Source organism: Peromyscus eremicus, chromosome 14, assembly GCF_949786415.1.
Source record: "Peromyscus eremicus chromosome 14, PerEre_H2_v1, whole genome shotgun sequence".
Taxonomy (NCBI): Eukaryota; Metazoa; Chordata; class Mammalia; order Rodentia; family Cricetidae; genus Peromyscus; species Peromyscus eremicus.
In genome coordinates, this window is record NC_081430.1 from 22,989,671 (window position 1) to 23,015,653 (window position 25,983).

Below are 25,983 nucleotides of genomic sequence, written 5' to 3' on the forward strand. Positions count from 1 at the left end.
TTATGAATGGATACTTCCCATTGTGGTGATGGAATCATACATTTTCTTTATCTATGTGATCACTTTCTCTTGGCACTTCAGTTAAGAATTTTAAAATTATTATTGCCTAATCTCACTGATCCTTTTGCTATCTGCAATCTAGTTATAAACCCATTAAGGAAGTTCTTCACTTACTTTATAGTTTTAAGTTTTTATTTCCAGCATTGAATTTTGGTTTATTGGTGGCTCTGTCTCTCCTTACATATGTCACAATGATCTAACACATGCGCACACCCTACCACTCACACTCCTGTTAGAATCACCAATGATCCTGCAGATTCCATTCCATGCTAGTATGCTTATCTCCAAGTACCTCCTCCGGTCGACTCAGTCTCAGCGTGTCTGACTTACATGGCCGAGATGCTGTTGTAATTATGTCATCCTCCCATTAAGGATATGTTATAATTCCATTATTTTTAAAAATCAAAGCCCATAACCTCCCAAACCTCCTCTGATGGACCCCACAGTAACTATAGAAACATTTTGGACCAGCCTGTCTATCTAGTTGTGTGTGTGTGTGTATGTGTATGCATATATGTGTACATATACACACATACGTGTATATATATATATATATATAATATATGTATGTATGTATTTAACTTGGCAAAGGATATGACCAAACAAGTTATAAATCAGTAATAAAATAGTTAGTCAACCATAAATGAGCAAACGAGCATCCAACCTAACCAGTCAGGAAAGACATGCAATGTAACACTGTCAGTATTTATCTTTTTAAAAATTTACCCTCAGAGAATCTGAGCTATTCATAGGAAGATATCCTTATGTTATCTAGAAATCTGTCCCCGATGTGAAAGTAATATAACGTTCCGAAAAACATACACTTCCAGTAGAGTTTTAAGAATATCTAAAGTGATTAAAACTCACATTATTCATAAATATTTTATGACCTAGAAATTTTGATACAATGCCGAGCAAGATGTGTTTAAAATGCTGATCATGCCATGTATGTATGCATGTTACCGCTCTGATTTTTAATGTGTTCTATGTGTCAGGGATGAAGTAAAATGTTTACTGGGCTTATGTCAAATATTTTATATTCCTTATATTTTTCTAGATTTAGAGAAATTACTATATTATAATACATCATTTAATAGAAGAATAGTTTTCTAAAATTCTCCTGCCCAGCTCTCGGAGGTCAGCTGAAAACCTCTTCATCCCCCAGCTTCCGTCTGAATACTCTGGTCCACATTGATCTTTCCCCTTTCTTTATTCATCCTGCTCTACCCGGGTTTCAAGTCCAGCTGCTCTTTTTATCTTCTTCTTCTCTCTAGGCAATCACACTCCACCCACAGCTTCAGGAACTCCAGACACACAAAGTCAGGACTACAGTTCTCCAGAGATCTCCCCAAGGCATTTCAAACTCTGTTTGTTCAAAAGAAAAATCTTAATCTTTCCCGACAAGCTGATCCTTCTCCAGTAGTATAGATCGCAAGGAAAAACAGCATCAGCTCTTCCGTCGTGCTAAGGCAAAGAACAGGGCCTTCCTTCACTCTTCGGTCTCTCTGTCCCTTGCAACCAGCTCATCATCTCAGCTCGGGGGTGTTACTGTATAAAGAGCCCTTTCCTCTAAGTGTGCTAATGCCACCTTAGCCCAGGCTGGCAGAGGCTTTGGCCAATGATTAGTTTGCATAGAGTATGTGAGCTGCTGCAGGTGCACGAGGCCAACGTTCTCAGAAATACCTCTGCCGTAGCCTTTCCCAGACCTCGTCTTCTCTCCACTCTGAAGCCTGCGGAAGCTTTAGAAGTACTAATCTGATTACCCCTCTTTTCTGCTTGTCTGGGTTTGTTTCTAATCCAGTCTCTGCCCTCCCTGTAGGCCAGACCCTTTTCAAGTGCAGACTGCTTCCTCTTGCCATGAAGCCTTGTTTCTTCTGCCTTCAGGGTCCATCCAGCCCTTGGTTCCCTCCCAGAAAAGTCTTGTTATTCTCTCAAAATTGACTCCAATCCCATTTTTCAGAAAAGCTTTTCCTGACCTTCTAGAATAAATGGAATCTCTTCCTGGAATCAGATCACAGGTTACATTTGGACCCACTAGCTGCAAGCCATATATATATTTTTTACCTTGTACCTGGTGATCAACAAATTTGTTGTATATTTCAACATATTTTATCAGTGTGTTTATGGTACAAGTGAATGAAGTTGTCTAAAAAGGTAATAACTTGACTTAGTTAGGCTACTACTTATTTTCATTTTTATCCTAATCTGCCACTTAGTTCTTTTTGGACTACCTCTTCTCCTTCTGACGTATTTCGTGTTTTAACCAATCAAAGAATCCTCTTGTTTCCTTGTGCAGAACTCTGTCTTGTGTTTTGAATTGGTTAGCCACGAGCTAAGATACTAAAGTCTTTATAGGGCAAGCATCCTGGAAAGAACACAGACCCTTGCAGTGGCCAATCACAATGCAGGTCTGTGTGAGCATTTTCTCCATGTTATGACTTGGAAGGGGACAAGGAGAACTGGTCTAGATATACAGGCATTGAGCATTAGGACCAATCTGTTGATCACGAAGTCACATTTACATTCTGACTTGAGAGAAAACATTTCAGTGCAAATACCACAAGTATCAAATAATTGTCTCATATTGCTGCAGGAAGGTTAGAGCCGCCTTGACTTCCTTTTCCATTTAGGTCTAATATTTAGGTCTGTTGTTTCCCCTGAGTTATGTTTACAATTTTTAAACACATTTATGACTGAGTTTACTGAATATCAAATAAAGATATTATGTTTAAGTCATGGGAGATTGAAATTAAAATATCAAAATTGAAAAGGCAATTTTTGTGTGTAAAAGAATGTGTATAAAACATTATAGATATAAGCCCATAGGCTCAAGATATCAAAGCTAAAGCTATTTTAACACACATAAAACATATTCTTTCCATAGCCATAATGCTGCCAGTTTATTACTGTTGACTCCCAAGTATGCATTGTATTCTAAATGTTTAATCTATATGCATGCATAGTTTTTGCTGATTCCACTGGGTTATGGGTTAGGAAGGAATGAACCAACCAATAGTCTAGAAATACCCTGTGAGTGCCTGCAGTGTGGTTGCCACTCTGGGATTTTTGCCTGCAGAAAAGCAGAACATCTTCATTCTCAATGAACTTCCAAACCATATATGTATGTATGTATGTATGTATGTTATGTATGTATGTATACCGACAGTAAGACAATATTGACATAGATGAGACAATAATTACTCCAAACTGCATTTGGGATGGAAATGACAGCATCTGTTACAAAAGGAACTCTAAAACTGTGGAGATGCTTCTTGTGTGCTCAGTGTCTGGGTGGCACATTGTTGGGTCAACAAGTATCTGCTAAATGAATAAATGACTGTGGCAAATTACATCACTCTACCTCTAATGTGAGAATCAAATGATAGAGAGACCTCCGAGGGCTAAGTGATGTTTTATTCTTTAGAAGAATATATAACTGAATTTTGAAAATTTTAGGTGAAGAAAATAGAACCCACAGCCATCCGTTCATTCATTCACGTAAGAATGTTAATAAGATCTACTAAGAGCAAAGTACAGTGCCACAAGGAGCAGGGACCATTCATGAGGCAATTGTTGTAGTGAATATTATCTTCAGAAGAATGCAACAAATTGAGTGCCAGTCATTATAGGTGACCAGATTATGGAAGGCCTTAAAAAACGACAATAATTTAGAATAAAAAATACCCATGGAAAGTTGTATGTGCATGTGTTTTCATGTGTGTGATTAAGGGTGGTTTGGTTTTATGAATGAAGTAATACAATGCAAGGATTTATTTTGGGAAGTTTGGTTTGGAAATGGTATGTAGGATTATAGTAAACACACTGTTGTCTCCAGTTTCCTTTAAAGTTTTGTGATGGGGTTTTCGTAAATTTCCACAAGAACGTCTAATGGCCTTTTGAGTAAGAACTCTTCCTTGTGCATTTGTGTTAGACAGGTTTTCTTTTGTGGCACTGACAAAATGCTGAAAAAAAATCAAAGGAGGAAAGACTCATTTTGGCTCACGGGTTTGAAGGTTAGTTTATGGTTAGACAACTTCATTGTTCCTGAGCCTGCAGTGAAGCAAAGACCCAATGGTGGAAGACTGTGACAGAGCAAAGCTGCTTGCCCATGTTAACCAGGTTCTAGAGAGAACAAGGGGAGGCCAGTGGCAGAGCCCCCAAGGGCATATCCCCAAGGACCCCCTCCCTTCAACTAAGTCTCACCTCCCAAGGTTTTATCACCTCCCAAGAACGCATCACTGAGTTCTGAACCTATCAGTGTCAGTCAGAGATCACAGTCCTCTTGACTGAATAGTGACCTGGTGTCCCAGCTCTGAATTCACCTCTGTGTTAGGGATCAGCCCTTCCACATGTGATTATGACAGGATTTCACTTGCTGTTCCTTGATGCAATGAATTCCATTTCTTGAATTTGGAATTGTGGAAATAGAGGGGTTTTCATTGGCCCAGTCAAAGGAATTTTTCAATTGTTATTGAAAGGAAGTACTTTTCTCTTGGCCAAGTATTTTCAACTCCCTTGTCTTAAATTTTAAAGATCATTCTACAATAAACTTTAATGATATTTATATGTGATTAGATGAATCCATGAGCCCTGATTTCTCTCTTTTCTTTTAATCTTCAGCAAGAATAGCTATGACAATTACTCCTGGATGTTAAAGGTCTACAAGCTACTAAAATAATCCATTTTGAAAGCATTTTTGCATGTAAGCCCATCTTGTTCAATTCAGGATAAAGGCATTTGAATGTGATAGAGAGCAAAATATCTTATATTCTCTTTATCCCTCATCCTGTCTCTGTCGTCTTTATCTATGTTACCTTTGTTGGTTCTTCTTTTTCTTTTCTTTTTTTTTATTAAGAAATTTTTTGTTCATTCCACATTCCAACCATAGAAGATCCCTTCCACATCCCTCCTCCCACTCCCCCATCCTCACCTCCTAAAAGGTATGACCTCCCATAGGGAGTCAGCAAAGCCCTGCACATTCAGCTGAGGCAGGTCCCAGGCCCCTCCCCCTGCATCAAGGCTGTGCAAGGTGTCCCACCATAGGCAATGGGCTCCAAAAAGCCAGTTCATGTACCATGGATAGATCCTATTCCCACTGTCAGGGGCCCCTCAAACAGACCAAGCTACACAACTGTCTCACCCATGCAGAGGGCCCAGTCCAGTCCCATGCAGGCTCTACAGCTGTCGGTCCGGTCCAAAGTTCATGAGTTCCCAATAGCTTAGTTCAGTTGTCTCTGTAGGTTTCTCTATCATGGTCCTGATGCCCCTTGCTCATAGAATCCCTCTTCTCTCTCTTTGACTGGACTTCTGGAGCTCGGCCTGGTGCTTGGCCGTGGCTCTCTGCATCTGCTTCCATCAGTTACTGGATGAAGGCTCTATGATAACAGTTAGGGTATTCACCAATCTGATTACTGGAGTAGACCAACTCATGCACCCCTTCCACCACTGCTAGTAGTCTAAGCTGGGGTTATCCCTGTGGGTTCCTAGGAACTTCCCTTGCAACAGATTTCTCCATATCCCCATGATGTCTCCCTCTATCGAGATCTCTCCCTCATTGCTCTCCCACTCCACCTCTGTTCCAGCTCAACCATCCATTCCCCCATGCTCCCATCCCCCATCCCCTACCCTCCATTGCCCCCCCAAATACCCCCAGTTTACTCAGGAGAGCTCAACTATTTCCCCCTCCTAGGGCAATGTATGCATCCCTCTTAGGGTCCTCCTTGTTACCTAGCTTCTCTGGAGCTGTGGGTTGTAGTCTGGTTATCCTTTGCTTTGCTTCTTAGTATCCACTTACGAGTGAGTACATAACTTGTTTGTCCTTCTGAGTCTGAGTTTCCTCACTCAGGATGTTCTTACAACTCTTGTCTTTCCCAAGGATGGGAATTGGGGGAAAAAAGTTGCAGCAATGCATATCCAGAGAGGAATCTCCTCTTTCCTAGGACACCTCTTTCTGAGGTCAAAAAGAGTCAACTGGAAGCCACAAGCTTCGTGTGCAGAAACAAGGACCAAAGCACATGAGCTAAGGATGCTAAGCGACTCCTGCCCACTGCATGGTGCTTCCTGAAGCATCTTTACTGGACCTTTACTTCCTGCATCACCCCCTACCAGGGACCTCAACCCAATTAAAGAGCTCAGTGTTAGGCTGAAATAATCAAGACTGGGGAAAGGGCTAGATGGGAATTTAGGCAGCTTTGCATTTTAAAAAACATTTTTGTAAGATCACTAATCTACCTAATCCCAAACTGAAGACATTAAAACTGTTTTAACTGATAAAGCAAACCTGGAGAATCCGAGAGGCCCCACTCATGCCTTTTTGCTTCCTTCTTCTCTTGTGCTACGGTTAGAAAGAATCCACTTCAAATACAGAAAGGAAGCCAATTTTCAAAACGCAATTCCCCCATTTTTTCCTTAGCGGCACTCATACAGAAGCAGTGGCAAAATAAACAGCGATGTGTTGGATTGTGTCTCTCTTTATCTCTGTGACATTTGTGTCAACGCCACTGTAGCTCTGATCCATATTCAGGTCTTCATGTTTGGTGTGCAGTAATATGTAAATGATCTCGCCAGCTGCATGGAGCAGTGTTTGTTTATTCTATTCCTTTTGGCCCTGCACAGAACTGAATCTCTGCCAAAACGGGGCTGCTTCAGGGAGCCTTGATGCTCCAGGAGGAAGTTTTGAAAGGGAACGCACATCATAAGTCTTCACTCTGTGAAGCAGAGAAATCAAAACAAACTTTCTGTTGACTAAAATATCGGTATTATGAATGTAAAATAATGTGTTTGTTAAAATATAATGAGCACGCTGCCCATCTCCAGGATGTGTGGCGGCGTATGTGGGCTTCAAAAATGAGGGCGCGGTGCTGAGAAAGCCAGAACATTTTGATTCTTGGAAAGAAAGTAGGTGAAATGAGATAGACAGAAACAACGTCTAGAAATTTAAGGAGGAAAGAAATGTTTTAGCATCCATATTAATCTTTGGAAACACATGGCATATACATGCATTTAAATGTGGACAGCTGTGGCGTTTAAGTGTTAAAAAATTTCATTAATGATGCATAGAGCTATCTACTTCTGTTGGCAGGCCTTTCAGTCTTCAATCTGACACCTCCTTTTTTATCCAGCAAACTAATTTCCCCTCTTTTGTGAGGAGTAACTGTTTTCACACTACTGCTTGCCCAGCAAGCCTCCGTATTGTTTCAAGGCTAATTATCTTCTCTGGCTTCTCCTTCCCCAGTGAGGAGGAGAGCAGGACAGTTCCTCCCAGCACTAATGAAAGCTAGGTTTTATGGGTACACTGGGTAAATAAATGTAAGTTCTGATCAGGCAACATCATAAATGAGTTCCTAAAGTTTACAGAGTCACAGCTCATCTAGCCCTTTGCTAAAGAATGAAGCAACATGATTAATTTGGCAAAGGGACGGGGGTCGGGGGTAGAAGGGGGGACTTTAGATTTGCAGGAGAAAAGTAAAGGTTTTGTCAGTTTGATATGCAGGTAAACGCAAGGAATATATATTGATCTGGATGCCCCTGGTGGTCCCTAATGCATCTGCATAGAGAACATCTTACAGAGAAGTCCTTTGAAAAAATATAGCTGATCTGGTAAGAGATGGACATCATCTGGGGTTCTATTTTCCTGATTACTTCCAATTTATTAATAGAAAAAAAAAAAAACAACCACCAGGATTTGTAAAACAAAAAATGCTCTCTCTCCATCACACTTGAGTGCAAGCCCAGCAGAGACACCAGTCACAGAGGGCTGCATGGCAAGGGCCTTGAGGGACTGAATCTAGCAGGTTAGGTGTAGATAATTAGCCCTGCTGGCTGCTCAGAGTCTTGCTTATCTCTACTATAAACTCTGTGTATTGTCTAAGCGGCCCTCTTAAGGAGGGTTAGAGCACCTAGATCAGTTTCGAGCACCCTTCAAAAGGTTTAGAGCTTCTAGATATATTTAGCCAAGAAGAGGGGATTAAATGTACCCTAACCCCTAAAGATTGCATTTTATTTTTCATTTACAAAATAAATTTATATGTAAGGTCATTTTCTCTGGATTTAAATTTATATTTCGATGCTGTGGAAATCCGTGCTTTGTGCCACAATTTAGAGTGCTGACAGAAGGGTTGTATCAGCCAGTCTTTCTTTGCTGACCGAACACTGGGAAAAACTTAAGGGAGCAGGGATTTGCGTTGGCCCACAGTTTCAGAGGTTTCGGATCAGATGTAATTGGCTCCATTCCTCATGGGTCCACGTGAGATTGAGCATCAGGACTGGGAGCCTCTGGTAGAGCAAAGTGGCTAACTTCGTGGAAGGCAGGAAATGGAGAGATGGCTAAAACTTCATGGAAGGCAGGAAGTAGAGAAATGGCTAACTTCATGGAAGGCAGGACATGGAGAGAAAAAGACGTTAAGGAGCCGGGGACAAGATACACTCTTCAGAAGCACACCCGCTGTGACTTGCTCCCAGCAAAGAGGCTCGACCTCTTAATAGCCATCTCAGTGTGTCACCCCGAGGAAGACAGCATCCCCATGACACGCCCCCCGCTCCCCCCCCCCCTGCCCCGCACCAGCTGGGGACTGAGCTCTCAACACTTGGACTTTCTTCTATCCAAACCCCAAGACCCAGGACCACTGCTTTTGTTCTAATCAAGCTGGGTTATAAAATACATTAAGATTGCAGAAACTCAATCTCCAATATAATTCTACATTTTTAATCCATCTAAAGATTCTGTATTATGAATCAGAAGTATAAGGTCTCTTGGAAACCTTTTTCAAAAACATTTATTACCTGCTAGGAACATTCATCCTGAACTTTTGAGCAACTGTCCCAACATCCATTGTAATTTATAAATCTTCTAGTTGTTTTTGTGGAGGAAACAGTAACAGCTCAGGGAGGTACCCTTGCCACTCTGAGACAGTTCTAGTCCCCTCTGAGTAAGAAAGCAAAGATATAAATCAAATGAGGTATAATGAGAAGTAGATACAAGGGTTAACCTGGGTCAAGAAAATAAGTCACCAGCTGACCTGTGTAGCAGGAATCTTAAAAGTTCTTACTAATAAAATCAAACCTGAGGCCAGTTATTGGGGTGAACACTGGAAGATCAGAGAGACAGAACAGGCCACAGCTAACCTCACCTGGCCAACTTCTCAGCTGGTCTTGTTTCCTCAGACTGGAAGCTTCTGTGTCCTCATCCCAATGGCTCTCAGCTGAACTGCTGCTCGAAAGCCTGAAGCTTAACCAGCTAAAAGCTTCTAGCTTCTGGTCCTCACGCCTTATATACCTTTCTGCTTTCTACCACCACTCCCCGGGATTAAAGGCTCACTTTCTGGGATTAAAGGCGTGAGTCACCATGCTTGGCTGTATCCTTGAACACATGGATTTCTGCCTCTGGAATGCTAGGATTAAAGGTGTGTGCTACCTCTGCCTAACCTAAGTATCTAGTGGCTGTTCTGTTCTCTGACCCCAGATAAGTTTATTAGGGTACACAGTATTTTGGGGAACACAATACCACCACAGACATGTCTATTAACCTTCAACTTTGAGCCAATCAGATTAGGAATGTGGGGAAACACTTTTAGTTGACTAGTCCAGGTAAGATGGAGCAGAAACAAAACAGCAGGTTATATATTAAATATGATAGGATGGATTTAAATGACTCACCTACATGGCCAACACTACATTCTTATTTCTTTCTCTGAATGATGCATTTTAATCATTCACTTAGAATTTGAGAAGAAAGAAAGACAATCATACCCTGATGATCCAAGAGGAGTAAGTAATGAAAAAACAGTGATGTCACCATGCTGGCTCCCCCTGTGTACCCTCCTTCATGGAAATAAGCAGAAACAAAGTTCTCTCAATGAACATGGTAGGCCTTCCCCTCTTGTTTCCTGGGAATATGTTCCAAGACCCGTCACAGAGGCCTGAAACCATGGCTGCTAAGCGCTGTGTGTTTTAATACCGTGTTGTTTACCTACATGCACCTTTCCCTTATTAACTAAACACTGATTGCACACTGTAGCTGCAGCTTTTGCTATTAGAGCTTTTAAAGCAAAACTAGCACAAACTGCCTCTTCCTTGGCAATTTCAGAGTTGGAGGATTGATTCTGAGAGTACGTCTTGGCAACCTCCATGTGTTCAGCTTTGCTTTTTCTTTCCTCGCTGAGAACGTTCACCTTGTAATTGAACAAAACACTCTACTCCTTCTCTTCGGCAAATCCACAATGCCAGAGTCAATACTCTTGTGACATGAGGTTCTTATAAACCAATAACACAGGAGTTAGTTATTTGAACATAGAAACTGAGGTAGTGAAGGTGTCTACTACAATATATACAGGTGGGTAGATCATACACAGTGGATACGTTGGACAGATGGATGGTTCATATCAAGGTAGAATGGGGCAGGGTAGAGTGAGATTTACTGTGATACTCAGAAAGGTGTTCAATTTACATTTTATGAACTGTTTATATCTAGAATTTCCCATTTAATATCTTCAGGCCTCAGTTGATGTTGAATTACTGAAACCGTGGACGATAAACCTGCAGAGGGGGAAACAACTATGTGTACTTTGTAAAGGGCAGATGGGGGACAAAAGTGAACTCTGTGTGTTACTGGATGAGCAGCTTTTCAGGCAGACACCTGTGCATGGGCAAGGGTTTCCTTGTATCTTACGCTACTTCTAGATCATTCTAAGGATTTCATGTTATCATTCTAAGATTTTTAAGTCCTGACACTAAAAATGCAAATACCAAACAGCTGGAATAAGCCAGAAAAATGGGGTGTAATGTTATCATTGAGGGGAGCTCCATTATCCAGCTGGCATGTGGGTCTGCTGTCCTTAGATTTTTCTGCACAGTAGGTAAAGTCAGCACTGTTCTTCCACTCCATTTGGAATGTCTGCTGTTTCACGGAAGTTATTTTTCTTTTGAACTTCCTGTTAGTTATTTCAGGTCTACGTAATCCTGAAGAGGTAGGAAAAAAAGAAATTCCTTAATTAAAAAAAAAAACTTCCCAGTTAATTTTTATATTAACTTTTAAACAGTTGTAACTTTGGTACTGTCATGGAATTCTGGGATAGTGACTGAGAGGAGAAAAATAAACCCCTTTCCTATTGAGTCTCTTCTGAGGGGAGTGAAAAATTCCAGTTGTTTGTCTACAAAGCCATGGCCAAGATAAAATAGTTTGTTTACTGGTAGAAATGGGTAATTCTGTAATTTCTTCTAGTACAATATTCAAAGTTAGATGAGAAGGTAATTCTGCCCTGCAGTGGAGGTTACCAGTAAAGGACCTGGGAGCTGAGCACAATGCTGTGGGTGTCTGTGGTCTTAGCTGCTCGGGAGGCTGAGGTGAGATGATTCCTTGAGCTTGGAAACACCATGGCCAATACAGTGACAGAGAAAACAAGGGCAAACTATGAAAACTATTTCTATAAGAATTAAGAAAAACGAGATCGGTGCAAGCATTGATTTATTTCCACCCAGCTTTAATATTACCAACACTGAAGTTAGAAACTTAAGATTTATATATAAATTATGAACTCATTTAAAGGTCCCTAATGTATTGGCACAAATACATTACTTCTCTACAAAAACATCGTTTCTTTATATACAAGCCCTGTGATAGCATATTTATAGGTGTTCATTTATTTTCTCCACACACAGTTTTTACTTCTAGGATACCAGCTCGGTGTCCTTTAACACAGTTCTGACACTTTCTAGGTGGAGTTGGCACCCAATCTCATGAGGGAAAGGGCACAGTCTCAGAGGACTGTCCGACTTCAGATGCCAACTCTATCTCCCGCTATGACAGGCTTCCAAGCTCCTCAACTGTCGCCTCATTTCAGTAGTTTTCTAGACTAGCTTTCAGAGCTTGGGGAAATACATCTTCCAGTCTGCTATAAAAAGAGGCAGATTCCGAATACCCAAACAGAAGTTCGACACAGGTTAGGTGGAAGACAACCAAAGCCTCCCTGCCTGTCTGGGTACCCTACTATTCTAGTACCCTCTGATGTCGAGTACCTGGGAGCTCATCAATGTCATTCTTCAGCACTTTTAGAGTGTGAATCTTCAGGACCACCTTCCTTTCCAAGTGGTCCTTAGAGAGAAGGAAGTTTGAGCCCTCCTAATTGTCCCTTGGTGCTCTAGAAGACCAGCCCCCTCCCTGAGGCCGTCTCGGACCCTTTTTTTATTGCCTTATCAGTATGAATTCAAAAGGACTCTTCCTGAAAACTGGAAAACTAGTGCTGTCACTCAGGAAATTCTCAGGTTTTAGGTTCTCTATGGCCAGAACCTAGAACAGAAACAGAATAAGATTTCTGTTATCCTTGGCTTTGTAGTTGAAGCATCACCTTTCTGGGGCAGCTCCTTCTGTGAAACTGAAGATACCGAAAGATGAGACTGAAGAAAGTACTCAGTGTTTTGTTTTGCTTTTTTTGGGGGGTAGGGGTTGCTTTGTTTTTCTTTTTGCTTGTTTGTTTTGTGTGTGTATATGTGTGTGTCTGTGTGTCTGTGTGCACACGAACACTCATAGGCACGCACATGAACTCTGTTTTCTTCTGTAGAATTCCTTCCTACAGCCCCTGGGCCACTTTGCTTAGAGAACATCAAAGTTCTTGGCAGTCTGTTTCCCACAAACAAGATAAAACTGAAGCATTTAATTCTTTGTTTGTTTTGTTTCCTTTCTAATTGTTAAATAAATACACTGTTGGGAGGTGCTCCTGTGTCTGGAGTGGAGAGAGAGACACGTCAGGACACTCGGAGTTGGCTGTGTGTTCTGAAATGTCTGTAGACTCTCAGTTCTGTTCTTCCAGGACTGATGTGAGAGGGCAAAAGGATGGTGACCAGCCTGGCGGGCCCACCGGCCAGGGTCCGATTGGCTGAGGACCCGCCTCCTTCAGTTTCCTCTCCAGTATGTCCTATGCTTGTGTCCTCACATGCCAGCCTGTGGGACCTGCTGTGTTTGAGGTAACTCATGGTTTTTTTTTTTTTTTTTTTTTAATTCAGTGACTTTTTCTGAATTTACACAAAAGTAGTCATTTTAAAAGTGAATCACTCCATGGTCTTCAGTGCACTGACGACATTGTACAGCTATCATCTCTACTTTTAATACATTTTCATCACTCAAAGGAAATTTCAGACCTATTAAGCCACAGCATCTTTTTTTTTTTTTTTTTTTTTCCCCTGTGAAGAGCTCCTGGAAATCATAGCCTTCCTTCTGTCTCGGAATTTGCCTGTTGTACATATTTCTGAAATAAATTATTTCCAAATAGTTACCTGTGCTGGTAATAACTGAAATAATATATCATAGCCTGCCCTTGTCTGACACACATAGACCCAACCAGACATAGATTAAAAATATTTAGGGGGGAAAAACTATCTCTGGCCTAACTATGTGTAGAAGTCTGTCATCTCCCCAAACAGGGCAGGGTAGCAGCCCCTCTCAGTGGGTTTACACTGGAATAGGCATTGGAAGATGATTTAAAATATTCCAAATGACATGTGTTATGAAAAGACATCATTTTATATGAGAAACTTAGGGCAGGGAACACAGATCTGTGGGTATTACACTTGTCTAGTCTGTTCAAGGCCGTGGGTTTGATCCCCAGCACCACAAGAAACCCAGCATTCCCAGATTTTGGTCTCTGGGGCAGTTCTTGGAACATAACCTCCATGGATACGGGCTGATGGCTGACAGTGTCTTTTCGTGGCTGCTGCCTTATCCTGTACACACTCTGGAGGCCATTAGCGTCTGTGACTGAGCCGTGTCCCACCTTTCAAAGTCACCAGCTCTCTTTTTGGTTCTGCAGAGTACAGTTTAACCCCCTGGCCTTTGTCTGTCTTCCCACAGAAATCTGAGAGACGGCAAGGAAGCGCTCCTTCCTTCAATTCACTTGACAATTTTATTTTGAGGGTCTGTTTTATGTCATAAACTATTTTGTATGCTGGACTATACCAGACATGGGATAGGCTGAGTCCCTGTCCTCATGAAGTTTATTTATGGAAGGAACACCCTATTTTCCAATGCTGGATTCATTGGAGCCACATTTAATTTTTTTTTCTTCTGACAAAAAGCAACATATAGGAGGAAGGATTTATTTTGGCTTAAGGTTCAAGGAGGATAGAATTGATCATGGCAGGAAAGGCATGGCGGCTCTCAGGGAAAGCATGGCAGCATGACCAGGAAGCTGGATGGCTGTGGTGGTATTGTGTTCCCCGAAATAGTGTGCATCCTAATAAACTTGTCTGGGGTCAGAGACAGAACAGCCACAATATTAAACATAGAGGATAGGCAGTGGTAGCACACGCCTTTAATCCCAGCACTTGGGAGGCAGAGCTAGGCAGAAATCCATGTGTTCAAGGATACAGCCAAGCATGGTGACTCACGCCTTTAATCCCAGAAAGCGAGCCTTTAATCCCATGGAGTGATAGTAGAAGGCAGAAAGATATATAAGGCGTGAGAACCAGGAACTAGAAGCATTTGGCCTGGTTAAGCATTCAGGCTTTTGAGCAGCAGTTCAGCTGAGACCCACTCTGGATGAGGACTCAGAGGCTTCCAGTCTGAGGAAACAAGACCAGCTGAGGATCCGTCAAGGTGAGGTAGCTGTGGCTTGTTCTGGTTCTCTGATCTTCCAGCATTCACCCTAATAACTGGTCTCAGGCTTGATTTTATTAATAAGACCTCTAAGATTCATGCTACAGATGGCCATGCTGTCATCCGCACGCAGGAAGCAGGAACAAGCAGGAACAGAGAGGAACAGGAAGCAGGGCAAGGCCATAAACCATGCAAACCTGCCCCCAGTGACATGCTTCCTCCAGCAAGGCTCTCCTCCTAAAGATTCTGCAACTTCTCCAACCAGTGCGCCCAACTGAGAACCCAAGTGTTCAAATACATGTGCCAGCAGTGATTATTCCTCATGCAAACTACCAGAGCAAGAGCAGGAAATATGTTCATCTTAACTCTCATTTTAGTGAGGTTTGTGAGATGGCTGGGGTTTTGTCTGTTTTGAGCTTATTATCAGACCTGTTTTTTAAAAAAGAGCACTCATAAGAATGCTTTTTGATCGTTAGTGCGAGATAGACTTTCAAAGCATTTTCTGAAGTGTTTTTAAACAAGTTACCTGAACATTATTGTCAATCCCATAGTGAGAAGGACTGAAATGCTCTACTATGTACACTGGGATAGAATTCCACAGACAACAAACCCAACTTTCCAAGAAAAGATTATTTTCAATAAATTGAAAGTTCTTAACCTGCAGGCTGGCTGACGAGCAGGAGTCTTGCCTGTGGAATGAACTCAGTTATAGCATGCAAAACGAAGGTATCACTACATTCACAACAGGAATGAAGTCAGGCACCTAATCAGCATTTATTTAAGTTAATCCCACGTGTGTCTGCTAACCAGCTGTGGTGACATAAACCTAGTTACAATTATTTAACAGTAAGCTATAGCATCTTCTTCTGACTGCAGCAGAGTGAAGATATGCTGAGAACTGCCAATCATTGTCCCCCAAAGTGTGCCCAGAGGCCTTCACATGAGTGCTCACAACAGTCTGTGGAGTAGGTACAATATGGTGATATACAAATGTTAGAACTGGTATCTATAGGCACCAGATAATTTATATAAGAGCACAGCTAATGCAATTGTAGAGGGTCTCAAACCCACGTCTTTGTGAGTTTCTACCCCAAATTTCATACAGCTAATAAACAGTAAGCAGCTTTCTTTTTGTCTTATTTTCTGTATTTTTCTTGTTCACTTGGAATCTATTCTCTGCTCAATAAAAGACAGAGAAATGCAAACTCAGAATTATTTTACAATTATTGCTCTGCCTTATAAGGACTTGTTGGTGTTTTTAATTGCATTTCTACCTATATTTATTCTAAAAAAAAATGACATTTCTAATGCAGTTTGGTTAAAGATGGTGGCTAAGAAAAATATTGTAGAAATGAAGAAATACAGTCATTATATTGTGCTATTTCTCCTGATTCAAATTTATTTTCCCTATATTCTCTCTCTTTTCTCCTCTACATTATTCCCAGTGTCCACGTCCTCTCTTGCACACTAACGTATACATCTTCTGATGGCCCTCGCAGGCTCATGTTCTGAGTACTTGTTCAGCTGGTGGCCCTACTTATGAGGAAAGGCTGTGGAGCATTTAGGAAGTATGACCTAGCTGAAGGAAGTTGGTCACTCGGGTTGAGCATTTGAAAGTGCAACTGGGTCCCTTGGTTCCTGCCTTTCTCTTGCTTCTGGTTTGCTGTGATGTGCACCACCTCTGCCATGCATTCTTGCTGCCATACATTCTTGCCGCCATGCATTATTGCCATCATACATTCTTGCTACCATGAATTCTGGCTGTCACGCATTCTTGCACCATGCCTTCTCTGCCAAGGACTGGAAGTCTTTGAAAGCATGAGCCATAACATCCTTCTTCATTTGATTTGTTTTCCTCAGATCTTTCACCATACCAACATGAACAGTAGCTAATATAATGTTCTGTAATATCAACTCTTCTACTTAAAAATCTCTCTTCCTAGATTTGTATATGCAGTTCTGCTCGTTGACCTCACTGGGCTAGGTCTAGAATAAGCAGTGGGAATGAAAGTCGCAAGATCTTCTCATAGACGAAACATTCAGTCTTTTTTTTTTTTTTTTTTTTTTTGTATTTTTGTGTCATATCAGTCACCTTGGTATTTTTGAGAACCCATCTAAAGAACACGTCTTTCAATAACATCCCTCGAAAAAGATGGCTTTGCATTTTCTTGAGATTATAATATACTTATATCATTTCACCCTTCCATTCTCTCTTTCAAACCCTCTCAAATACCCATCTCGCTCTCTTTTAAATTCATGTCCTCTTTCTGCATTAATTGTTGTTACAAATATGGTGTGTGTGCATGTGCACGCACACACAGTTATTTGTATAGCACCCTGATTTAGGACACAATTCTATTGTCATGCAGCTGTCATGTCACACTGACAGGGAAACAGACCTTCCAGGTAATTAGGCCCTAAACATGGAGGCCTGACAAGAATGTACCAAGCAGCTTCCCTGCATCCAAGGATTGCAGGCAGCCTGAACTGTTACATCTCACTGTCAAACATTAACCTAGTCCCCTTCCTCTGCCCAAAGAAAGAATGGTTCCTGCTACCCAGCAGAAGTCCTCCATAATGCCCTGCTCCTCAACCTCTTCCAAGTAGTGTCGGTCACACATTAACTTGGCCCACACAGAGGAAGTATGACCATATAAGTCATGGATTAACTCAGCCTCCTTTCTCACCTATGAAAGCCCTCCCCTGCCTTGATAACCCTAAAAGAAAGCACCTTGTTTGTTTGTTTCCTGGGCCCTCAGTGGGGGCTCCTCTGTGCAGCTGCAGATGTTAATAAGACTCTTACCTGAAGGACAATTCCCTTAGTACCTCACCTCTCTGGAATCTCCTCTTTTTCCTCCCTAAAACCCAACCAAAGAAACTTATGAATGAAAGGGCCCTGCCTGAATTAATTTATATCAATTATTTCCACAGTGACAGGCTTTCCATTGGTCCCTTATTTACTCTTCATCATCCATTGGGCTTTATTCAAAAGCTCTTAGATTTTGGTGTGAATCTATTTGGATTTACCAGTTTATCAAGTATGGGAATATGTACATTTTTTTAAGTGCTAAGCAATTTCCTTACAAATTGCAATAATAAGAACAAGTCAAATACTTAATTAGTTTGAGAATTATTGGCTATGTGGAGCTGTCACCAAGAAGATGGGTTGTGTCTCTGTGTATGCCTCACTCACCCCCTCCAACAGTTGCACAAAAGGGGACTGTTCAGTTATATAAAGATCCTCATGTCCTTCCTCTTGGAAATCTTTACTTCCTTCTTGCCTTAGGGGTATGTTTTATGGTTTAGACTAAATCCCAAGGAAATGGAGAATTTTATTTAAAATACTACAGAATTTAATACAAAACCGGAAGGTGTTACTGGAATTGAGGTCCCGGGTGCCCTCCTCTTGAAGGTTAATATAGAGTCCAGAGTTTCTGGGAAAGAAACTGGCTTATTGAGAAGTTGGCCTTGAAGAAGATGGAGGAGTTAGCTCCTCAAAGCTCTATTTTCAGGGTTTTAGGGGTTCAGGTGGCTTGTCTAGAGAGGGAAAGGAAAAGGCCAGGGAAGCCATCTACTGAAAGGAGGTCCTTGTCATCTACAGTATGTCTTTTTCCTTCTTCAAAACATTCTAATGAATGCTCATAGAATCAAAGCCCAGGGTGTGAAAAGTTTCTGCACCTGATAGGCCTCTCTGCCGATGCAGCAATCCAAATCAGACCAAATCGACTGAATTAGAAAAAGCCCAAGTTTAATGGGTAAAATGTTCCCAGGTGAATTTCCCCCCACCCTTCCCACCCCCAGATAGGAAACGAAAAAGAGAGACCAAAAAAAAACAACCCACATGTCTGTTCTCTGGGGTGCAGGTTAAATACCCTGAGGGTGTGGTCTTGAGCATCTCTGGGGAAAGAGCAGTGTTTGGCAAGACTTTCTGAGAGGCAGGGTCTGGGCAGAGAGGTGGACTTCCAACAGAATATTCCAGACTCCTTGGGTATATGGATGCCAGGGTGCCAGGGGCTGAGGTGGAGCTTCCACCAGAACAGGGAGTGGAGAGCATTACATTGATCCTGAGATGTCCGGGGTCCTATAAAGCTAAGGAAAGTTTTATCAATTAATATCATAGCCATTCATTTCTTTAGAATACAAAATGAAGGGCAAGAGGGAGGAGATCTCCACTTTACAGAGGGACTAAGGACTGAGAAGGAAGGAGGAAGTGAAAGTAGCTGCCCAGGTTAGCTAAAAAGGAAATGGATGAGGCTGAGCAGCAAAGACTTCTTTAATATGGAAAATGTTTAATTACAAAGTAAGTGATTTCCAAGCAGATCCCATCAGCCAGTCCCTGGAAGTATCACACATAGAAATTTTAGGACGTTTTTAAAGGACAGGAGTTAAGGCAAAAATCATAAACCAAGTTTACTCCTTTCCCATGGAAACATTTTATCCCAACGGCTTTTGATCCGTTCCTTCAGGGACTGCGGAGTTCTGTCCATTCACAGGCCTTAAAGACATAAAGTCTCTGACCATGACCGTGTCCCCAGACAGTCTGAGCTGCAAGCGTCACATAGATTCAGCTCCTGGCACAAGATGGCACAATTCTTGCACCTCCAGTTGAGTCCTCAGGTTTGAGACCCTGTTGGAAAAGCCTCCGCCGCCGCCGTCACATGTGGAAAGTTGAGCAGAGTAACAAAGAACGCCTCTGAAAACCTAATTTAATTATTTATCAGCACTGTCAGTACTGTGTCTGGCAAGATAGTGTTTGAAATTAATACACTATTTGAGTAGACTGATTGAGTGCTCCTACCGCTGAAGAGTTTAACATTCACTGGCTATACAGACTGGTCATTAGTCCTTTACTTTATCAGTAAGCAAAGAATAAACAGAAATTGTAATAAAAATTCATTACAGTGAATGGGTATCTAAGCAGCTGTGATAACTGGCCGTGTACTGGATTAACTGCTGGAACATCGGCAGCAGGAAAGATCTCTTTTAGAAAAGATTTAAATATCCTCTAGTTAATGTTTACCTTATAATTGGACTCCTTTAAACTAAATCGGGTTATACAGAGAACCTCTTCATATCCAGTATAAGAAAGCACTAACGGTTGTTTTACGCTATTTTTGTGTGGCATCCTTTAACTACTGGTTGTAGGAAGGACTGAGGCTTTAAGAATGTGATGTGATATGCTCCAGGTGAGACTGTCTTCCTACCACTAAAGACTGAGGGCAGCGTGGCCTGTTTCTCAGCCAGACAGTTGAGATGATCTGACTCGTAATGAGAAAACTCTGGCTTGTGAAAGGAATTGCCCCTCCTTACCTATCAGATCATGATTTGTTTTTAAGAGTAAATTGGAAGGAATGGTGAGAAGGAGATAGCCAAGGAGGAGGCGAGGAGCTTATGAGCCATTCTGTACACGGTATGAATTAGTTCCCAAATATTGACTACTTTCCTGGGAACTTACAATTATTTCACATTTCATCCCAGGAATGGTTTTGGAAAGATCCGTAGAGCTGTATCTATTTTATAGGTGAGGATATTGATGCTCCGAAAGCTTAACTAACTTGTACAAGGGAACGGAGCTGGTGAGAAGAGTCAAGCCATCAACTAGTCTGCTGTCTCTAGAGTTATAGTCAACTGCCTCCTCCGCATAAACATAGGAGGAACTGCGCATGCTCCTTGTGGTCCTCTGGTAGGGGAAGCTGTCAGGGCCCACGGTGCATTCCTCGCTTTCCTTGGCTCCACAATGTTACCCCGTAGCTGGATAACAAGTGAGGATGCCGAAGGAGCCCATTTAACTGCTACATCCAAGGATGCATTAAGTTTCATATAAATAGCAGTGAAACGTCCAGGAGAACATGGAGTCCTCATGGAGACAGGCAGAGAGCCACATAAGGGCGTCTGGGCTATGGCATTCCTGTGGGCCAGGAAAGTCTTTAGGTAGTTATTACGTGCAGCTGGAAGATTTTACCTGTAAGAAGCCTAGGCGGGACCAATAGTGATGGTTAACAAAAGTCAAAGCCAGGTCTCTCTCACAAAGAAGAAAGGGATCGAGGAAACAATGACTCAGGAGCTGCCCTTGGAAAACTCAGGAAGATGTGGGCGTTGCTCATCTTGGGTCTAACAGGAGGCAGAGACTAGTTCTCATGGCAGTGCCCAGAAAAGAAAGAAAAAGCAAGGGGTATACTCTGTTCTAGGTTCCCAGGTAAATGGGACTTTCAGTGGAGAACCCAGAAATTGAGGCAAGAAGGTTGCGATGCACAGCTGCAGACAGCATTCTGTTACAGACTCAGGAAGTGAATGAGTCTGAGAATAAATGTACCCTAAACAACTTCATGGACTCCTCTCTTTAACCTGCATATAGCAGACAATTTTTAGCTGTTTTAGTTACTTCCAAATAACACTACTAACTAAGATATTTCACTTAAATAACCTCAGGGGTACTTCTTTTGGTTCATCGTTTCCGAGGGTTGCATTCATGGCTGCTTGACCCCATGTCTTTGGGCATGTGGCACAGGATTGTTGTTTGCTCTGCTGTGAAGACACAGCAGAGGAAGGAGCAAGGACGAGAGCCCCCCAGGACCCACTTCAAGTGACATATTTCTTCCAGTTCAATCTTACCCACAAAGATCTCCAGAAGCTCCCGAGGTAGTGCCAATCAGGTGGGCACCACGCTTTCAAAACATGAGCCTATGTGACATGTTTCATATATAAGCCACAATAATCAACCCGAACTAAGATTTCAAACATAGTACAATCAACAGGAAATGGTTAAATCCATAAATGACCATGTGATCGGGGAACACTGATCTCACATTTGAATGTGCGTTCATGCCTCCATGACAGTCATTATTGATAGAAAAGCTGTCCCCAAATGTTTGGCTATTATTTCAAGGAGGAGCAGAATTACTGAAGTTGCTACTTCTAACCTGTATTTCAGTTTCATTTTCTAACTTCCAAGAGATTATAATAGATCAAAGTCCCCCACTTACATTCTCTAATTCTCTCTCTTCTCTCTCTCTCTCTCTCTCTCTCTCTCTCTCTCTCTCTCTCTCTCTCTCTCTCTCTCTCTCTCTCTCTCCCTCCCCCCCCCTCTGCTCTCTCCTCCCTTCTACACAGGAGACTTTGAATGTGATCGATCCTGGCTTGATGGACCTGAATGGAATGAGTGAAGATGCCCTAGAATGGGATGAAACAGATATAAGTAATAAGCTAATTAGTCTGCACGAAGAATCAAATGACCTTGATCAAGACCCAGAGTCTATCATACCTTCCCTGAAGCTTGAAGAGACACACCACCAGGACCCTGGCTATGAGGATGAGGCAGGTGACTGTGGGGGGTCCCAGTATACCTCAAACATCACCGCACCTTCCAGCCCACACATTTATCAAGTGTACAGTCTTCACAACATTGCGCTCCACAAGGACAGCCACACTCCGTTTCTGAAAAGCAGCCCAAAGCTTACAGACACAGCACAGCCTGGCATTTTAACTAAGAGCCTCAGTAAAGATTCTTCATTTTCATCCACAAAATCCTTGCCAGATCTTTTAGGGGGCTCCAGTTTGGGGAGGCCTTGCCCGTGTCACAGTGGAGACGTGAGCCAGAATTCAGGCAGCGAGAGTGGAATTGTCAGTGAAGGAGACAACGAAATGCCTACCAGCTCTGAAATGTGTTTGTTCGGTATGGTAGATGGGTCCCCAAGTAACCCTGAAACTGAACATCTGGACCCACAAATGGGAGATGCAGTCAACGTGTTAAAGCAAAAATTTAAAGATGAGGAGGAATGCATTACGCTTCCAAATATCTCTCAGTCATCCATCTCACCAGTGGGTTGTGTAAATGGAAAAGCTGGAGATTTAAACAGTGTTACCAAACACACCACTGATTGTTTAGGAGAAGAATTACAAGGAAAACATGATGTGTTTACATTTTATGATTACTCATACCTCCAAGGCTCAAAACTCAAATTACCAATGATAATGAAACAGTCACAAAGTGAAAAGGCACATGTGGAGGACCCTCTTCTCTGTGGTTTTTATTTTGATAAAAAATCCTGCAAACCTAAACATCAGGCTTCGGAGTTCCAACCAGATGCGCCTCCCCATGAGAGGATGTTGGCAAGTGCACCCCATGAAATGGGTCGCAGCTCTTATAAAAGCAGTGACAGAGAGAAGACGTTCACAGGCATTCAGAATGCCAGACAGCTCTCCCTTTTATCCCGTAGCTCATCTACAGAGTCCCTTCCTCCAGGCAGTGATTTGTTTGGGTTAGGTATCTTTAAAAATGGCAGTGACAGTCTCCAGCGAAGCACTTCTTTAGAAAGTTGGTTGACATCCTATAAGAGCAATGAAGATCTCTTTAGCTGTCACAGCTCTGGGGACATAAGTGTGAGCAGTGGCTCAGTTGGTGAGCTGAGTAAGAGGACATTAGACCTCCTGAATCGCCTAGAGAATATCCAGAGCCCCTCGGAGCAGAAGATAAAGCGAAGTGTTTCTGATATCACTCTCCAAAGCAGTTCCCAAAGGATGTCCTTTACTGGCCAGATGTCGTTGGATGTCGCTTCTTCTATCAATGAAGATTCACCAGCATCTCTTACAGAACTGAGTAGCAGTGATGAGCTTTCTCTTTGTTCGGAAGATATCGTGTTACACAAAAACAAGGTCCCAGAATCAAATGCATCATTCAGGAAGCGCCTGAACCGCTCGGTGGCCGATGAAAGTGACGTCAACGTTAGTATGATTGTTAACGTCTCGTGCACCTCTGCTTGTACTGATGATGAGGACGACAGTGACCTCCTCTCCAGCTCCACTCTCACCTTGACTGAAGAAGAGCTACGCCTCAAAGATGAGGACGATGATTCCAGTATTGCAACAGATGATGAAATCTACGAAGAAAGCCATCTGATGTCCGGGCTGGACTACATAAAGAATGAACTGCAGACCTGGATAAGACCGAAATTTTCCTTGACAAGAGAAAAGAAACGGTGCGGTGTCACTGATGAAATGAAGGGTAATAAAGATGGAGGCCAAAGTGAGAAGATCAACCCCTCAGACACCCTGAATATCGAGGCCCTTCTAAATGGCTCCATAAAATGTCTCTCTGAAAACAATGGAAATGGGAAGAATTCACCCAGAACTCACGACTTAGGAACAGAAGGTGAAAACAAGAAAAATACTTGTGAAGTTAGTAAAGATCCACGTGTGGCTGACATGGAAAATGGCAATATTGAAAGTACTCCAGAAAGACAAAAGGAGAAGCCGAATGGAATTTCAGAGGCATCAGAGAACCTCGGTTTAAATGCAGAAAAGAGTTCCAAATCCAAGCACAGTGAGTGTAAAGCATTGACAGACAGTTTAGATGATTCAAATGTTGCTGGAAAGGAATTTGGTCCCCCAGATGATAGACGTCTTCCACAGATAGGTCCAAACCTCCACCATTCTGAAAATCAAAGTAGCCCCTGCACGCCCGTTGAGAACACTTGCCCAGAACTGCTGTTGGAAACCAGGGTTGGAAGCAGACAAGACAGTGGTGGACTAAAATCTTCATCTGATGATGCACCAGGTGGGGCTAGAAAACCTGCTGGTTGCTGCCTCCTCAAACCGAATGAGACGGAGGAAAGTGCTTCTCTCAGCAACAGCACTTCCTGTTGCAACTGCCAGCCAGATGTTTCCCATCAAAAGGATGCTGAAGATGGTTCAGTACATGACTTTGTTAAGGAAATCATTGACATGGCATCAACGGCCCTCAAAAGTAAATCACAACCCGAAAGTGAGGTGGCTGCTCCCACTTCGTTAACTCAAATCAAGGAGAAAGTCCTAGAACATTCTCATCGGCCCATGCACCTGAGAAAGGGGGACTTTTATTCCTACTTATCGCTGTCATCCCATGACAGTGACTGTGGGGAGGTCACTGATTACATAGATGAGAAGAGCAGCACCCCATTGCCACCAGACACCGTGGACTTTAGTTTAGATGACAAGGAAGACATCGAATGTTTCTTTGAAGCTTGTGTTGAGGATGAACTTGTTGACCAGAAAGCCTGTGTCTCTAGTGCCCTTCCAACTGAATCAGCAGTTCTGGAAGAAGCTGCTACACCAGTACCAGGGACAGCAAGCTCTCCTGTGCTCAGTGAGGTTGCTTTCTCACATGATGAGACAGATAGGGTGGCTCCTTCAGGACCTTCCCCTCAGAAAGGAGCTGACAATGGAAAGGAAGTAGATGATGCATCCCAAGCATCCCAGGGCTGTGCAGAAAGCTCAGACCTTACCGCTCCTTCAGGACAGGCCAGTAAAGATGAAAATTCAAGAAACCAAGGTGAATCAGGAATGCCGGAAGAAAATAATGCTACTTCAGCCAAATCGAAAAGTCCAGCTCTCCCATTGAATGCAAAACAGCCAAAAGCCAAGGCAACGCTCTATCCCAGCCCGCAAACTTTAACCTGTAAAGAAAAGCTTGTAAGCTTTCATGAAGATCGACATAGAAACATGCGTAGGTAGAATGTAATGCCCCCAAGCATGGAAATCATCTCATTGAAAGGTATGTATGAGTACGTGTGAGTATGTGTGTGTGTGTGTGCGCGCGTGCGTGCGTGCGTGCGTGCGTGCGTGTGTGTGTGTGTGTGTGTGTGTGTTTGCATTAATAGAACCACTACAGAAGACTAGTCAGAATGGCCAGTCACGACATATACATATCTGAATAAGACATTTAAGTAGAAACGTTTGCAACAGTGAAAAGCAAAATGGGAAAACTGGTGAGAATTTGACATTTAAAGGACATTCATTTTATCTTTTTGTCAAGAGCGATACAGTATCTGAGGAAACAGCTGATCCATGTTTAGGGCTTCGAACTCTTCAACTGGGGGAGAAAAATACTATCCAAGTTGCAGTCATACTTGATCATCCTGAGATCAAAATGTTTGCTCAGGAGCTGCGTTCCTTACTTGAGCTCCTCCTTGGGACTGCCTGGGCATGAACAAGGGCTGGGCTAAAGGCTGTGTCTCCGGACCTGGGCTTTCTCTTCATGCTTCGACCCAATGTAACTCTCATCACACTCATTTTCTTGGTACAGACTGTATTGTCAAAGCTCCTAATCATGGCCACGCCTGAGAATTCCAACAGGAGGAGGAAGCGGATGCAGGAGAGCCCCTTACTTGAACACACACAGACTGGGAACCAGTACGGAACACAAATACGGGGGAAGTACATGACACCTTAATGGTGTCTTGATAAAAACAGAATTTTTGAAGTTTGCCCGAAGGTGACAGGCTGATTGCCATCAATTTTTTTTTGTAAGAACGTCATCCTACTTTTCATATTTAATAAGACAGCTATTGATGGATAATTCTGAG

General features: G+C 42.4%; 1 protein-coding gene across 1 annotated transcript in view; it reads left to right on the plus strand.

Annotated features, from left to right (window-relative positions):
- Positions 1–25,983, plus strand: part of Akap6 (A-kinase anchoring protein 6) — a 304,232-nt gene that overhangs the window by 273,057 nt on the left and 5,192 nt on the right. The window contains exon 13 of the mRNA XM_059279296.1: positions 21,755–25,172. Coding sequence (XP_059135279.1) covers positions 21,755–25,132 — 3,378 coding nt within the window. The 3' untranslated portion in view covers positions 25,133–25,172. The remainder of the gene's footprint in view (positions 1–21,754; positions 25,173–25,983) is intronic.